Consider the following 16202-nt stretch of genomic DNA (forward strand, 5'->3'; position numbering starts at 1 on the left):
GATGTAGAGGCCTAGTTCCACCCACCACACTACCTGCCATTGGCCAATGCCCTTGGTGGTTCTCAGTGTTCGGGGCTAGGGGCTCAGGTATGTGCCCGACTCACTCGCGGCAACTGCTTGGTGGGGCCTGGCGCCCGTGCCGGGTTGGGCACCTACTGGGGGGTGCCCTCGGGCCTCTGGGACCATTGCTTCTGCACCGCGGTTGCTGGGTGACCCCACATCTTCCCCACATCTCTTTAGGTCTTTTTCCGGGAGGATGGCGCAGTTGCCTCTCCGGTGGTCCTCCTTGGGTTTTCCCACTCTGGGGAGCCTATGGATGTCCGGACCCGGGTATCCTTCGTGCCCGCTTCTTCTCTATATCGTGTTGTTCTCTTGTTGTTTGTTTTCTCTTTTCTTGTTTTAACAGGTGATCAAACAGATTTTCTCAGTATCTTCTTTTACTGTCCCCCCTTCCCCTCTGTTTTCTTTCTCCCTTTCATTCTTTCTCTTTCTCCCTTTCTGTATAATTGTCTGTCCAATTTGTAATAAGTTGAAATAAAATAAAATAAATAAACAATGATAATATAGATTAATCAAGTGAAACAATATGGTATTGGCATATTATCTCCACTTGAAAAAATTAAATCAATTGGGCATCTTTCCTCGCCTTCAGACAACAATTCTGATTGCTAAAGTACCGAAGGGGACAGGCAAAAAAAAAAAAAAAAAAAAATCATCACACTTCCTGCACAGCTCTCTCACTCTCTGAGTGTACATCAAGAACAGTTTCCTGTCTCAAATCTCTGTTTTCTGCATTATTTGCTTGCTTATTACGCAAGTCTACCATTGTGTGCAGTGCTGTCAGCTGTTGTTTTATTTTGTTTTTTTCACAAAAAAAGTGAAAAAAATCTCATTTCTGATGTTCAATACCAAAGAAATGTCCTTAGCTGTGTCTCTAATAAACCTTCTGTAACTTTGCTCTGCTTCACTTCAGCAGCATCAGATAATGATCATATGCTGATTCATGGTTTTCTTCAGTTTTTGATCTACTGCAGAATATTTTTAAAGTTATCTGCTAAAAACCCAGGCCAGGAAAATCTCCTTCATGTTTATCCTCAATTACTTTGACACAAAGGCCTCTGCTGTGATGCTTACACCTCTGAAGTCTCAGAGGAGTCCGTACTGATAAATGATCAGAATTATATTATTTCTGACTCACTGAGTCAAAATTGAATCAAATCGATTCAGAGATTGAATCGAATCGCAGATCAAATCAAATCGAGACCTTGTGAATCTGAATTAAATCGATTCTAGAAATCATTGACGATACCCAGCCCTATTAAAGACACATGTGATCCCTTATAAGACTAGCGAACATGTAAATCTATTGAAGGAAAACAACACAGGGAAGCAAAACTTAATGCAACACACACACCAGACATGAGACTAACAAAATAAAACAGGAGGTAACTAAACTGGTGATATCAGGGTAGGGAAAACTGAAACTCGGGGGCCTTAATAGCAATTCATAACAATCGTTACAAAATGTCAAAGAAACCACAATCTAAGCTCAAATTAAATGAATGTAAATTCAAACATGAATGAAAGAAAGAATATGAAACTCTCAGACTAAGTTAAACAGACTAAGTTAAAAACAGAATATTAAGCAAAATTAAAATGTGAAACTCTAAAAGCAGAGCTGCAGATCCAGGAACATGGCAGAAACTATATTCTATATTGCCCCATCCCTGTAAAACTCTCTTGTAAATTTCATAGTGTTTGACATACTTTGTACTGGTTGTCTGTATTCATCATGTTTTTCTACTGTGGGGGAAGTAATTTAAATCCTTTAGACAACTAAACTATTTAAATTATTATTTTCTGCCACTTAGTACCTTGAAATTTCAGCTCCCTCCACAGTTTTTCTGTGGAAATTGTGGAGGGAGCTCCACAATTTCCTAGAATGCCTAGAAACTTAACACGTGGCTTCACAAATGTATTTCTCATCAAAGAGGAGAATACCTATGAGACACATTAAGGATTGTAATTTGGAGTGAGAAAACTTGTATTAAATAGTGAAGAATCAATAACCAGAGAATCAGCCAATAGGGGAAGTACAGGAGAGATTTAACCAATGATGAGCCTCTGAGACTAATGGAAAAAAGCTGGGGTGCTTTTAAAACCAAACACAATCTGACTGCAAAACAAAATGTAAGTCTTGATGCTTAATGGAGATAATGGATGCAGCAGTGCACAGCTGACAGGTAAAATTATCAGCATGAGAATTGTTTTTTACTCCCCATCCCTCAAACCATGTCCTAGGGAAGACAGCAGGAAACAAGTTAAGCATGATTGGGATGACATTGCCTGAAATTGAAATAATTGAAAATCAGAATCAGAAGACTTTGTTTATCCCCAAGGCACAATTAACATACAACAGAGCAGCATAACGTTGAAGATAAGGACAATAAGAACAGGCAGTAAGAGTGAGATAATTAATACACAGAATATACAGTATTTACAGTTTTAAAATTACACAGTTTGGAGCCGAACACCCAGGAAAGCAGACAAATGAGTGATTACAGATCTTCATTACTGAACTTACACATAAGCTTCATTTCAATAAGGAGAGATCATTTGTAAGAATTTAGCATGATTTATTTAGACAGAAAAATTAATCAATTTATTTGGTGATTAGACTCCGATGACCCATTGTGACAGAACGCCCCCCAAAAACTAAGAGCAATGTTACCTTGAGATGTTTGACATTATAGATTGACAACACATGAGTTTTCACCTAATGTAGAAAATTTTCAGATACATCAGTATCGTTAATAAGTCAGATTCAATTTTCTGATCATTTTGACTTATTTTGTTTAAATTTAAAATGTCACGGTTTAAATGTTGTTCAGCTTCAGTTTGAAGAAACTTTATCTTTTCTTTACATCAATACAAAAAGAAAGTGACACATGACCACAAAAGAATAGGTTACACTCAACTAACCAGTCACAACTTACATTTCCTTTAATGGAAAAATCTCCTCCTCTCATGACAGCCGGCAGTAAGCCTTGCTTGATTCTCTTACATCTACAGGTCATCAGCAAACATGGGCAGGATGCTTTTTCTTCTCACTCCTCTCTTAGGTATAGTATTTAGTTAAATTTGAAAGATTGCATTTGCACTTCATATTTTTCTTTTTGTGTAATAATCCATATTTAGTTTCTGAGTGTTTGAACTATATTGTAATGTCAATTCCATTGAAATAGTTTAGTTTTTGATCTGATTTTGTGTTTGTCTTTCAGGAGTTGTTTTCTGTAGTCATGGTAAGCTGTCTGGACCAGAGTTAATAGTAAGCGTCAGACCGGGCGATAACATCACTCTTCACTGCGACTGCCAAAGATCAAGCGGCAAATTCATAGCTTGGTTTAGGAACTGTTCTCATGAGAACCAGCCTTCACTCATTCTAAGGACAAACTACAAATATGATCCATCATACCTTGAGGACAAAGTAAACATTCTCAATCCATTCCCTCGTTTGCATTTAGTGGAAAACCAGTCTTCTGACTCCTATGACCTGTTGATCATGAACACTACTGATTCTGATGAAGGTCTCTACTACTGTGGAACTGAACAGAAGGAGGTTGACACATTTCCTCAGAAATATATTTACAAATACGGCAACATCACAACCAGGATTCTGCTGAGTAAGTGTTTGAATCTCATTTCTGTGTAAAAAAAAAAAAAAAAAAAAAACCTTAAGTTGAGTGAAATTCAGAATGCTCAGAATAAGAACAGCTTCCATAATTTCATTTTGGGTGTTCAAGGAATATTCTAGCTCTAGTATTAACACTGTAAATTGCTCCTGATAAATAGCCAATTTTAGTTTATGATTCAATTAAAGCAGTTAAGGCAATTAAAATAAAGAGCTTACAGTTATCCACAAAATGAGTTGATTGTAATTGCCAGTGGTCGTGTACTATATAGGTCATTCGACCTATTTTTTTTCTTTTAGTAATTTGAAATCTATATTTATGTATCTACCTATTTGTTGAAAAATATTATTGCAACTAACACATGGGGAAAAAAATCAGTATTTTTTAAACATGAACCATGAAAATGCATACAAATTAATTACATAAACTAATTATTGCAATTTGTGTTTGAGACAGCCTCCACTGTGACTTGTCATGACATCCACAAACCTCAGGAGGACTGTAGCCTGTGCTGGAAGCTGCTTTTCACTCTGTGTCCTTTTATTGTTGCTCTCTTCTCTCTCTTCTCCTCTGTACTCTTTTACCAGCTTCGCCAAAAAATAGGTACCTGCTATATTTTTAACTTCCATCTCTTCCATATGAACAACTTTGAACTTTGTACTTCCGTCTTCAATTTATTGTATTCCTGCATTTGTTATGTTCCATCTTTGGAATCTGATTTGGTGTAAAATTGTCCTTTCCTCTGTTTTCTGTAGAAAATAATAAATCTCAAGATGACATGAAGACAACTGAAAGCCAAAGTCACATAAAACAGGTAATCAATAACGACAGTAACAGACTATCTTGGTGTTGCAGTTACAATTTTCAGTTTAGGTTGCAGTGTTTTGTTTTGTTTTGCGGTTTTTTGGGCTTGCTGTTTACTTACAAACTCTAATACTATAATAACAACAATCTTGAAATCTCAGGATGAAGATGTGTGTTATGCTGCTCTGGAAATTCGTCAAGCATCACAGAGACCAAAAAAGAAGAAAATTCAAAGTTCAGACTTTAGCACATATTCCTCCATCAATACTTCCCAGATATAAGAATATTCACATTTAAAAATATGATAACAAGGTAGTTTTCTACCACATTTAAGATGAAAAGCAAATGATAGATTTGCACCTTCTTGTTTTATCAGCTTTTCAAACCAACTTTGACATGCTGTTCACAAACCCGTGATTTTATCTTGTTTTCAGTCGCTTTGGCTGAAGACCTTTGATGACTTGATATTGTTGTACTGCTTAATAGATTCCTCACAGCAGATATTTCCAGAAGTAAACTGTGTTGAATTAATAGCGGCATAAAAAGAGAATGAAGTTTGCCTAGTTAGTTCAAATAAAGTTGTACTGTGAAGGAAGATTACCGACTAAGGAAGTGTGTTAAGCCTAAATAGAGCATTGTGAGAGAAAAACGTACATGAATTGAAATGGCGATACAGTAAATTAATGATTGTGTAACTGACTGATTGCAACTGTTTTTGTAATATTGACTAATGCAGCACATTAGAAATCTTTCAGTCTATTTGTAGACAGATTATTCAATCAGTAAATGTAACTTTTTGATTTGTCAAAAACTAACATGAATTTAACATTTCCCTCATTTTGGGGTAATGTCTGACCTGAATGCGCTTCATTAGTATGTCCATATTACTTTATTATATTTAATTTGATGTAGTCAAAAGTTTAATGGTTTAATGAGAACCGGTGAAATGATAATCAGCACTCAGTCTGTTGAGTGGTAAATTAATGCATTACCTTGGCTAAGTGACAGTTTTCTGCAGCATGCATAATTTCCCTAGTGTTGTATTTGCTGTTGTAGTTTTTCTTTGTAGATTTCTATCGTCTATTTCTCTTATAATGTCCCATCTAAAGTAGATGGCATTCAGTCTGTCCATTTTTCGAGCAACAATAGTCAAACCATTCCTCAAATACCCCCTTTTATGTGAGTGTGCATCGAGCCTGAAGTCTGGGTTAAGGGTGAAAGTTATGTTTCCATTTATGTTTTGTCAGTGCAAATAAAACCTGGCTATGGTCAGCCTCTAATCATACAATATTTGCGGGCCGAAACAAATTAGAGGAGTGCAAAAATTAAGAAGGCAAGGCAAATAATACAGGCTTCACGATTTATCTTATCAGATTTGTCTTAATAATGCAAAACTGACTTTGAATCCAAGACCACATTTGCCTCTTGGTTAGTTTTACAGTTGAGTTTGAAATTTCTTGTTTTCTGTTTTAAAGGAATTGCATTAGTAAGTATCTTTTCATCTCTCTGAATGCTGAAATGATTGATTTCTGACATTGTTTATTTACTTGTTTTTTAATACTTTGAAGTTCTGTTTTACTTTTTTTTACTGTCATCTTTTATTATGTTTTAAACTGTAAAGCAATGTTGTTTTTAAATGTGCTTGTTTATAAATAAAGAGACTCAATTTGACTGTGTTTAAGTAAAGTTCTCTTCTTATGTTGAAGCCTGCTTGTCATTGGACATGGCAGTTGTACTCGGGTAATTTCCTGTTTTTCTTTCCTGTTTTTCCGTAGTCAAGCTCTAGTTATGTATCTTTCAATGCAATAAGTATTACCAGAGGTGTTTCATAGAAACAGATCCCTATAAGAAGTTACTGGACAATGCAACTCACAACATTTGGCCCAAGGCAAACAGGAAAACCTCAGTTTTTAATATCACAGTACACAACAAAGCGCCCCAGCAAAGAATTGTGGAAGCTGTTCTGGTTAACTTTGTGTCTATAAATTGTCAGCCGTATCATCAGCAAAGCCACCTACCCACCCCACACACACACACACACACAAACACACTTGCCCTTTCTGCCCCAGAGTCATATTCACTGGAGTCATTTTTATCTGGAAAGACTGACTGAGACTGCAGTATTGAAATAATGGTGGACTGTTCTTTATTTTTGTGTTGCTGGACAGTTTTTGTCTTTTTAGAAATCATTTTACGCCCAACATTTTCCTGTTGTATGCCTTTTATTCATCAAAGAAAATATCTACTTTGAAGAATCTTTAAAGAAGACAGTTTCATTCACATTTCAAAATTCCACTTTCAATTCTACTGGATAGGTGGATACACAATGTATTTTTTGCACATACAGAAACCTTGAAACCACATGTGACTGGTTAGCTGAACAATGCAGATTGTGGTCACTTATAAAAATACCAAATCACTGATTTCCACATAGCACTGCAGCATTGCTGCCTATTGCCAAGCAGCAAGAATGAAAGTTTCCATCCTATGTTTGAGACTATGATTTTCAGGCAGAAAAGGGTGACTCACACATTCAAGATCTAGACATTCTAGTCTTTGTCACACTGTATTGGTCTGCTATAGCTTTTTATTGCTCCAAATCTTTAAATGCCTGGATTCATGGTTGCATGGATGGATCTGCATAAAACTTTTCTTTCCATCCTTTCCATCATTTAGTCAAAATGATGTGTGTAGTTATAAATTTTGTAAATCAAAATCTTTGGAAAGCTTTATTCTTTACATGTAGACCATCGCATAATCACCAGTATCCTTCAATGAGCCGATCACAACTTAAATTTCCTTTAATGGAAATGTCTGCCCAGACTGGTCCGATGTCTGGAAACGTTCATGACATCGGACCAGTTTTAGTGTGTTATAACTGTTGGTCATCATCAAGCATGGACAGACTTTACTTTGTTCTTGTTCTTCCTTTACTTAATATTTTGTTAATATTTTAAACATTAAACTATTCTTTTGATTCTATTTAAAAATACAGATTAGTTTCTGTATTCATCAATTACAACCATTTGGTATGATTTTGAACATTGGCCACATTCAGGAGTTGTTTAGATTTCTGGATCAGTGGTGGATTTGATGGTGAGATTAGGAGAAAACATCACTCTGCATTGTGACTTTAAAAAGAATTTACTGTGAGGTTCAGAAATTGTGCCCATGAAAATTAACCTTCATGTGACCTAGAAATAGAAGAAAACTAAGTTAAACACCCCAGCGAACAAACAATTTCAGTGAATTCTCTATATTACTTCCATGTTGAGATTCCTTATTCAGACGAAGGCCTCTATTACTGTGGAACTGAACTGATCCAGTTAGTGAATGAAGCAACTCCCAGCAATATCACATTTGTGCACAGATATGGAGATGTCACAAGTAAGATTCTTATCAGTAAGTACTTAAAAAAATTAAGGTATTTCACTATGACTATGGCATCAATAGTATGTGAGAGTGCTCTTGTAGCCAGTGGAGAATTATATTGGCTACAAGAATTTAAGATAAGATAAGATAAGATAAGATGACCTTTATTAGTCCCACAGGTGGGAAATTTGTTTTGTTACAGCAAAGTGCAAAGTTATGTAGCAGAAATTAGAAAAAACTGGAAAGCAATAAAATACAATAAAATAAAATAAAATAAAATACTATATACAATAGAATAAAATAGAATAGAATAATATATACAATAGAATAAAATGGAAATACAAATGCTATATACAACTGAGTAGGAAAATACAGGAATACAACTTCATCAGAAGAAGAATTGCACATATAGCAGTCTTATTGCACATGTGTGGGTTTGTGTGTTTGATCAGCTGCAAAAGTCTTTATTGTGGAGTCTGACAGCAGTGGGGAGGAAAGACCTGTGAAATCTCTCCGTCCCACACCGTGGGTGTCGCAGTCTCCCACTGAAGGAGCTGCTCAGTGCCGTCACAGTCTCATGCATGGGGTGGGAGATGTTGTCCAACAGGGATGACAGCTTAGCCACCATTCTCCTGTCACTCACCACCTCCACTGGGTCCAGAGGGCATCCCAGAACAGAGCTGGCCCTTCGGATCAGCCTGTTCAGTCCCTTCCCTCCCTGCTCTGCCCTTTCCTGTAGAGGGCGTCTGAATTATGAGTCCAGTCCAGTTTGCTGTTCAGATGAACACCAAGGTACCTGTAGCTGTCCACAGCCTCGATGTCCATACCTTGGATGTTCAGTGGTTGCAGTGGAGGATGTTTGTGCCTGCGGAAGTCTACCACCAGCTCCTTGGTTTTACTGGCATTGATCTGGAGGTAGTTCAGCTGGCACCAGTCCACAAAGTCTTGAGTCAGTCCTCTGTACTCCTTGTCGTCCCCATCAGTGATGAGGCCGACTATTGCAGAGTCATCAGAGAACTTCTGCAGGAAGCACTGGGTGGAGTTGTGGGAGAAGTCTGCAGTGTAGATGGTGAAGAGGAACGGAGCCAGAACCGTTCCCTGTGGGACGACCTTGTCCGACACACAGCCCTGAGTCCTCACATACTGTGGTCGGTCGGTGAGGTAGTCCAAAATCCAGGTAGTGAGGTGATGGTCCACTCCAGAGTTCTCCAGCTTTTCCTTCAGAACCGAGGGAAGAATAGTGTTGAAGGCACTGGAGAAATCAAAGAACATGATTCTCACAGTGCTCCCAGCGGTCTCCAGGTGAGAGAGGGAGCGATGTAGGAGGTGAATGACGGCATCATCCGCTCCAATGCCAGGCTGGTAGGCAAACTGAAGTGGGTCCAGTGATGAGCTCACCAGGCGCCGAAGCTGAGCCAGGACCAGCCGCTCCAGGGTCTTCATCAGGTGGGATGTCAGAGCCACCGGCCTGTAGCTGTTGAGGTCCTTGGGGCGTGAAGTCTTTGGCACTGGAACAACACAGGAGGTTTTCCAGAGCTGTGGGACTCTTCCCAGCCTCAGGCTCAGGTTGAAGAGGTGCTCGATCACCCCACACAGTTGGTTGACAACCCTTGAGCTGATGCCATCTGGGCCCGCTGCCTTCTTGCCATTAATCCTCCTCAGTTCCCTCCTAACCTGGGTGGTTGAGAGAGACAGGCTGGAGCCTTGTGTTGATTGTGTATTGGATGCTGTTGTTGGGGGTGGGGAGGAGTGAGCAGGGTGAATAGAGGAGGTGTGAAGTGTCTGAGGTGTCAGAGGTGGAACAGCAACAGTGGGGGTGGGTGAGTCTGCAGCCGATGTTGGAGACTGCCTCATGGCTATTAAAGAAATGATTCAGTTCATTTGCCCACCTCACATCCCTCCCAAGCAGAGAGTTCTGATATTTGTGGCCAGAGATGGTTCTGAGGCCTCTCCAGACTTCACCAGCGTTATTTTGCTGAAGCTGGTTCTCCATCTTCTGCCTGTAGCTGTCCTTCCCATTCCTTATCAGTCCCCTCAGCTCTCTCTGCACCCTTTTCAACTCCTCCTTGTCTCTGGATTTGAAGGCCCTCCTCTTCTGCTTGAGGACAGCTTTAATTTCTGGGGTAATCCAAGGTTTGTTGTTGGAGAAACACCGTAGAGTCCTGGTAGGTACGGTGTTATCCACACAGAAGCTGGTGGTAGACTTCCGCAGGCACAAACATCCTCCACTGCAACCACTGAACATCCAAGGTATGGACATCGAGGCTGTGGACAGCTACAGGTACCTTGGTGTTCATCTGAACAACAAACTGGACTGGACTCATAATTCAGACGCCCTCTACAGGAAAGGGCAGAGCAGGCTGTACCTGCTGCGGAGACTCAGGTCGTTTGGAGTGGAGGGCCCACTCCTGAAGACCTTCTATGACTCTGTGGTGGCCTCTGCCATCTTTTATGGTGTGGTCTGCTGGGGCGGCAGCATCTCTGCTGGGGACAGGAAGAGACTGAACAGGCTGATCCGAAGGGCCAGCTCTGTTCTAGGATGCCCTCTGGACCCAGTGGAGGTGGTGAGTGACAGGAGAATGGTGGCTAAGCTGTCATCCCTGATGGACAACATCTCCCACCCCATGCAGGAGACTCTGACAGCACTGAGCAGCTCCTTCAGTGGGAGACTGCGGCACCCACGGTGTGGGACGGAGAGATTTCGCAGGTCTTTCCTCCCCACTGCTGTCAGACTCCACAATAAAGACCTTGACTGATCTAACACACACATCCACACATGTGCAATAATACTAATGTGCAATAATCCTTTCTGGCATCGTTGTATTTTTACTCAGTTGTATATAGCATTTGTATTCTATTTTTATCTTATTGTATATTTTATTCTATTTTATTCTGCTGTATATAGTATTTTATTTTATTCTATTCTGTACAGTTGTGTACTGTATTTATTCTTATCTTATTTTATTCTAATTTTTCCTTCACAACTTTTGCACTGTCCACTTCCTGCTGTGACAAAACAAATTTCCCACGTGTGGGACTAATAAAGGTTATCTTATCTTATCTTCGAAATTAATATAGTCAGTAATGAATGTAGTAAGGCTGTCGATGTCCTCTCCGTGGTCGTCACAGATCACCTCCCACACAGTCGACTCAAAACAATCCTTAAGAGCCTCCTCGCTCTCCTCCGACCATCTCTGCACGGTGTGGGTGGCTGGTGGCTCCCTGCACACTAAGGGCTCATACACAGGGACAAGGTGCACCAGGTTGTGATCAGATCTGCCCAGGGGAGGGAGAGGTGATGAACTGTATGCCTCTTCAGCATTGGCATACAGTAAGTCCAGTATTTTATTGTCTCTGGTTGGGCAGGTCACATACTGGATGAAGGTGGGCAGTGTGGAGTTCAGTGAGGCATGATTAAAGTCCCCTGATATTATGAGAAGGGCTCTCGGAGATTGTGTTTGCAGTCTGCTGACCACAGAGTGGAGAGAGTCACAGGCTGCATCCGCGTTGGCTGAGGGGGGGACATACGCTGTTAACGCGATAACATGCGAGAATTCCCGGGGCAGGTAGTACGGACGCATGCTAACGGCTAACAGCTCAATGTCTCTGCTGTGGTGAGACATTGACCACCATTTACTGTGGTGATGAACTGGATGATGACCATCATGAGGTTAGATCAACCTTAAACTACATATACAACAACTAGTAAACATTTGTGCCTTCATTATTTATTGATCATACACATCCTCACAGACTAATATTATACAAAAAAAGATTACTGGCAAGGCCTGCTGGATCTCAAGCCAGTTTCACAAAATAACTGTGACTCAGCCCTAGATATATTGTATCTGTCAGTAAGATCTCTATATATGTTGTTTTGCTCTTTATTTTTTGAAAACAGAAAACCCGTATGACCAATAAATGAACAGGAATCAAAGAATCAAAGCACTCAGCTGAAATTGTTTTCCACATGTGGATTTTTACAATTAGTAATAGTCAGGATCACCATTTTAATTTTAAAACATCTGTAAATGCTAAAATGTTGAATACATTAAAAACAAATCGAACAGTCGAAAATGTCGAGTACAAGAACTGTTACAAGCAACTTTACTGATTATACAGAAAAATGTAAATCAATTTAACAAAGAAATGCATCCACTGGTCCTATTAGGGATTCAGGTACAAAACACGATGATAAGCTGAGGATGCAGCACAGTGGGAAGCACTATTAAAATTATGACTCACCCTAACTAAGTGTTACGACCCAGAGGGTAGGGGTAAGTGGTAAATATAATTAGGCAACGTAGAAAACAACCGGGATCAAAAGGATAGACATACAGAAAAGACTTACAGTCCCGATAAAGACTTACAGGAAGTCAAAATGATCATGATTGTGAAGAACAAATGTCCCTTCACAGGATGAAGATACATTTTGGTACAGTGGAAATCCACCAGGATACACGGAGAGCAAAGCTATAGTTCAGACTTGCACCTGTTCTGCCATCATTACCTCTGGGGCCTAAATCCAACAATATCTCATTCAAAAGTTTAAAATGAAATAATGACACTTCTTTTTTCATTTATTTTCCATCTGAATAGTAAATAGTAATTAGATTTGACTTTTATCAGTGAGCTGTAAACTGATTTAAATATTTAAAATGTAGACTGTAATGTGTTAACTCTGCAAAATGATATATCCCTGACACTGTTTTGAGCATTTTTAAGCAATAAACGTTTTGAAAACTAATTTAGAGCCAAGTACGATGTACTGTTTATGTCAGAGTTCTTAAATGGACTCAGGCACAGGAAGGGGGTCCACACACACACTCCTCTCTTCTCGGAATTCCTCTCCACTTTCCTTTGCAGCCACTCACACTCACGCCACTCCTCACTCGCGGGACTCTCAGAGTTACAAGGGCAGGTCCAGGGTAAATCTATATACACAGAAGGTTCAATTAGAAACAGGTTCAGAAACAATGCACAGGTTTAGATTTCTAACAATGAGTGTCTGACGCGGATTACTCAACAATCCAGCGACGAGTAGTGTAGAACCGCCATCTTAAATAGAGCTCAGGATTACTGAAGACCAATGGCAGGTGTGAAGATTGAACACAGGTGCGTGGGCCAGAGGCGAGAGCCCGTAATGAGCACCGCCCCAGCAGAGGAGAGAGAGAGAGCGCACACGCAAAAACAAAAACAAAACATGTCGCCTAGCGCAGGGTCAGCCGGCAAGACACGGGGACCATGACAGTTTATAATGCTGGGGAAACCTGCAGTCAGCTGAGACTGAAGAAGTCACTTGGATGAGTGACAAAATGTTTCTCCCACTGAAAACGCCACATCCAGATGAACAGAATCAACCTTTTGGGGTTGTTGTTGTTTGTTTGTTTGTTTTTTTAAGTAGTAAACTATATTCCAGGCCAAATGAAGATCTTCAGCATTAGTGCAACACCATTTTCTCTCTAGCTTATAAGTTATCTGCTTTAAGGTGTGCCTTTGTGAGAAAGCAACAAGCTTCTCTGATTGGTTTTCTTTTTCAGAGGAGCCGCAATGTCCAGTGTCAAGGCTTTTATTTTCAATGTATATATGGTATTTAAATCACCTACTATAATTATTTTATTTGAACTGAGCACCAAACTAGATTAAAGGTCTGAGAAATCAGACTATCGGCCAAGTGAGTGATAGATAGGTTGCATATACAGCGACTTAGAAGAGAGTGACCTAAAAATCCACATTTATTTGTGTTTTTCTTAGTTATATTGTGTGAATTTTTGAATATTTATAATTAAATTGGTATTTGCTATGTTTTTGTTTACTTTTAGGTAGTCAGGAGGCAAACTCTAGAGGGTTAGTATTTTGGAAGTTATAGCAGCAGTCATTATTGATTTCAGAGAACTGCACTTTGAATTTCCACTTCAACTTTAAACTGTGCCTGTGCATCTCAAAGATGTCACAAGATAAAAATTCACAAACCGCAACCATTATGTAGACCATGTAGTGAACAGCATGCTCACAGGAAAACCACAGAAACAAACATCTCTCGGACAACTGAATGCAACATTCAGACTTCACGCTGCACACTGTTGACCTTAAGACCTTTTCTGGGGGACTTTGCAGAGTAGATATCTGTATCGCTGTATTAAATCTTTTTTTGTTTTTAGCTTTTTTTAGCTCGTTTTGTACACTTGGTGTGCACCCAAAATCACATCACTGTCTTTATCACACTAGCCCTAAGTAAACATCCACTGACTTATTGACTGAGTGAAAATGAAAGAAAAAAAGTAAGCACAGAATTTTTTTTTGACTCGGAGCTGACATTTTTTTTTTTCATGTAAACTTTCTTCACAAGATACTTGCCTGTTCACACATTCATTTGGAAAATGAACAGGTTTCTGTACATCTCTTTAATAACTCTACTGAGTCATGCAGCTATAACAGTTTAATGTGTCACACCGAGTCACACTTCAAACTGACAGGCAGATTGGTTGTCATTAAAATGTTGCTAACGCTGAGCCACACATCTGTGGGAGCGGGTTGTTTTAGAACAACAGCTCAGCAGTGGTTGCTGAGCAGATCACACCTGTATGTGTGCAAATGCATAGCTGTGAACACACAGGCCACAGTTGAGCCACTGTCCTCCCCTAAAGAACAGACTGATGGGTCTTTAGGGCAAACAATTTATGAAGACATACAGTTATACTTTTTTATGTGAAGTGACTCCAAGTGGTCATTTGAATAAGTCTTTGTTGAATATTAGCAGGGACTTTCACCTTTAGATAATGAGCAGGTTAATTAAGGATACAATAATTATGTTAATTTTGTTAATTCTACTTAATCAGTGGATTAGTGCTGAAAGTGACAGTCAGACCAGAAGACAGTACAACTCTTGACTAAGTGTAAAAAATTAAACTAGAAAATTCTCTTTAGTATGATACAGGAACTATTATCATGTGAAACAGTTCAGCCCAATATCACGGCAAAGCCTGTAACAGACACCCCGGTCCACCGTGTCCATTTGATGCTTTGCCTCTCAAAAATGTGAAATGTACATGCGTGCAGAAGCTGCAATAAGTTGCATTAAGCTGCAATAACAGCAGAGGGAAATATTTTATTTTAGGCCAACACGAACAAACTGGTGTGTCTGTTAGATGTTTTGCCGTTATACTGGGTTGACCAGTTACTCTTGCATGCCTACCCACGTGCAATAGATGGCTCAGTCTCCATCCATTCATCTCCATCCATTTTCTTTGGCTTACCTGGGATTGGGGTTTTTTTAAGAGTGTTTTGTCATGACTTATGAGATTAATCCTCATCAGTTTGCAAATATGGGATAATGGGCTCTAAATCACTATTACATATTTTTCGTAACATTTTCTTAACACAATAAAACAGACCTTTCAGCTTTTCATGTACTTCAAAATTAGGTTTTTTGGAGACCTTGACTGTAAATGTGCCTGTCTTTAAAGTACTTTGGGTCAGCTTTTTTTCTGTGTTTTTAAATATTCTATATAAATAAAATAGAATCATTACAAAAACAATATTAAATTCAGATATAATTTATTCATAGTGCATGTTTGACGCATATTTTTTCACTTCAAAAAAGGAATTTATTTTATATGGTTAAGTAGGGTGAATTTGAATACCTGAAAATAGTCTATAGGTAATTATTCTGCTGAAGTAACAACTATGATGGCCACTAACAAGCTGAAAAACCAGCAAACAATACTTCATGACTGAAACATTGCTCTTACCGTATATAAGCGATATGTGGTTATTCTTTGCCTATTTGAAAGGACTGCGACAGTGATCTCTGTCTCTGTGCTGGTGGTCTAGGTCTCTCTGAGGGATTTCCTTCCTCCTCTCTTTGTTTCTTTTGCTGTTTGTTCCAGGCTAAAGCTTTTTCTTTTTGTGGTCTTTTATGTCTGTATATGAGTTGGTGGTGTTTCAAAGTAGAGAATTTCTTTGTAAGATGCTGTTTGCAGTGTACCTCTACTCATTTGTCTTTTATTACTCACTGCAGTCTGAATCACTCTGCTCAGTGCTATTGAGTCAGGTGACAGCAGAACCTCTAAATACAGCAGAGCATTGAGGAGGGGGCGGAGCAAAGTGTGCCTGCATGAGGGGAGTGATGTTTGTACAGACATCTTCTACTTTCTGATCATGGAGATCAACTTACTGAACTTAGAAGTGAGAAAAAACTAAAGTATCAATCCTATTGCACTCATTTCGATCCATTACTAATGCCAGTGTTGGTACTGGCATTATTGACAACAAGGAAGGATCATACCTTTGCCTATGGCCAAATATTCAGGGACATGGTGGCCAGGTGGCTTC

General features: G+C 39.3%; 1 protein-coding gene and 1 long non-coding RNA gene across 2 annotated transcripts; one reads left to right on the plus strand and one right to left on the minus strand.

Moving 5' to 3' along the window:
* The first annotated feature begins 3008 nt into the window (after positions 1-3008).
* LOC120440704 lies at positions 3009-6150 on the plus strand. Its single transcript, XM_039613835.1, has 5 exons — positions 3009-3122; positions 3282-3683; positions 4149-4295; positions 4448-4506; positions 4658-6150. The coding sequence occupies exons 1-5, from the start codon at positions 3086-3088 to the stop codon at positions 4775-4777; spliced, it is 765 nt and encodes a 254-aa protein (XP_039469769.1). The 5' UTR covers positions 3009-3085; the 3' UTR covers positions 4778-6150.
* A 5560-nt stretch (positions 6151-11710) lies between these two features.
* On the minus strand, positions 11711-15888 carry LOC120440751. Its single transcript, XR_005613492.1, has 2 exons — positions 15620-15888; positions 11711-12802 (listed from the first exon to the last, which is right to left on the minus strand). It is a non-coding gene; the product is annotated as an uncharacterized LOC120440751 (long non-coding RNA).
* Positions 15889-16202: the final 314 nt, after the last annotated feature.

This window comes from Oreochromis aureus, linkage group 6 (assembly GCF_013358895.1).
Source record: "Oreochromis aureus strain Israel breed Guangdong linkage group 6, ZZ_aureus, whole genome shotgun sequence".
Lineage (NCBI taxonomy): Eukaryota > Metazoa > Chordata > Actinopteri > Cichliformes > Cichlidae > Oreochromis > Oreochromis aureus.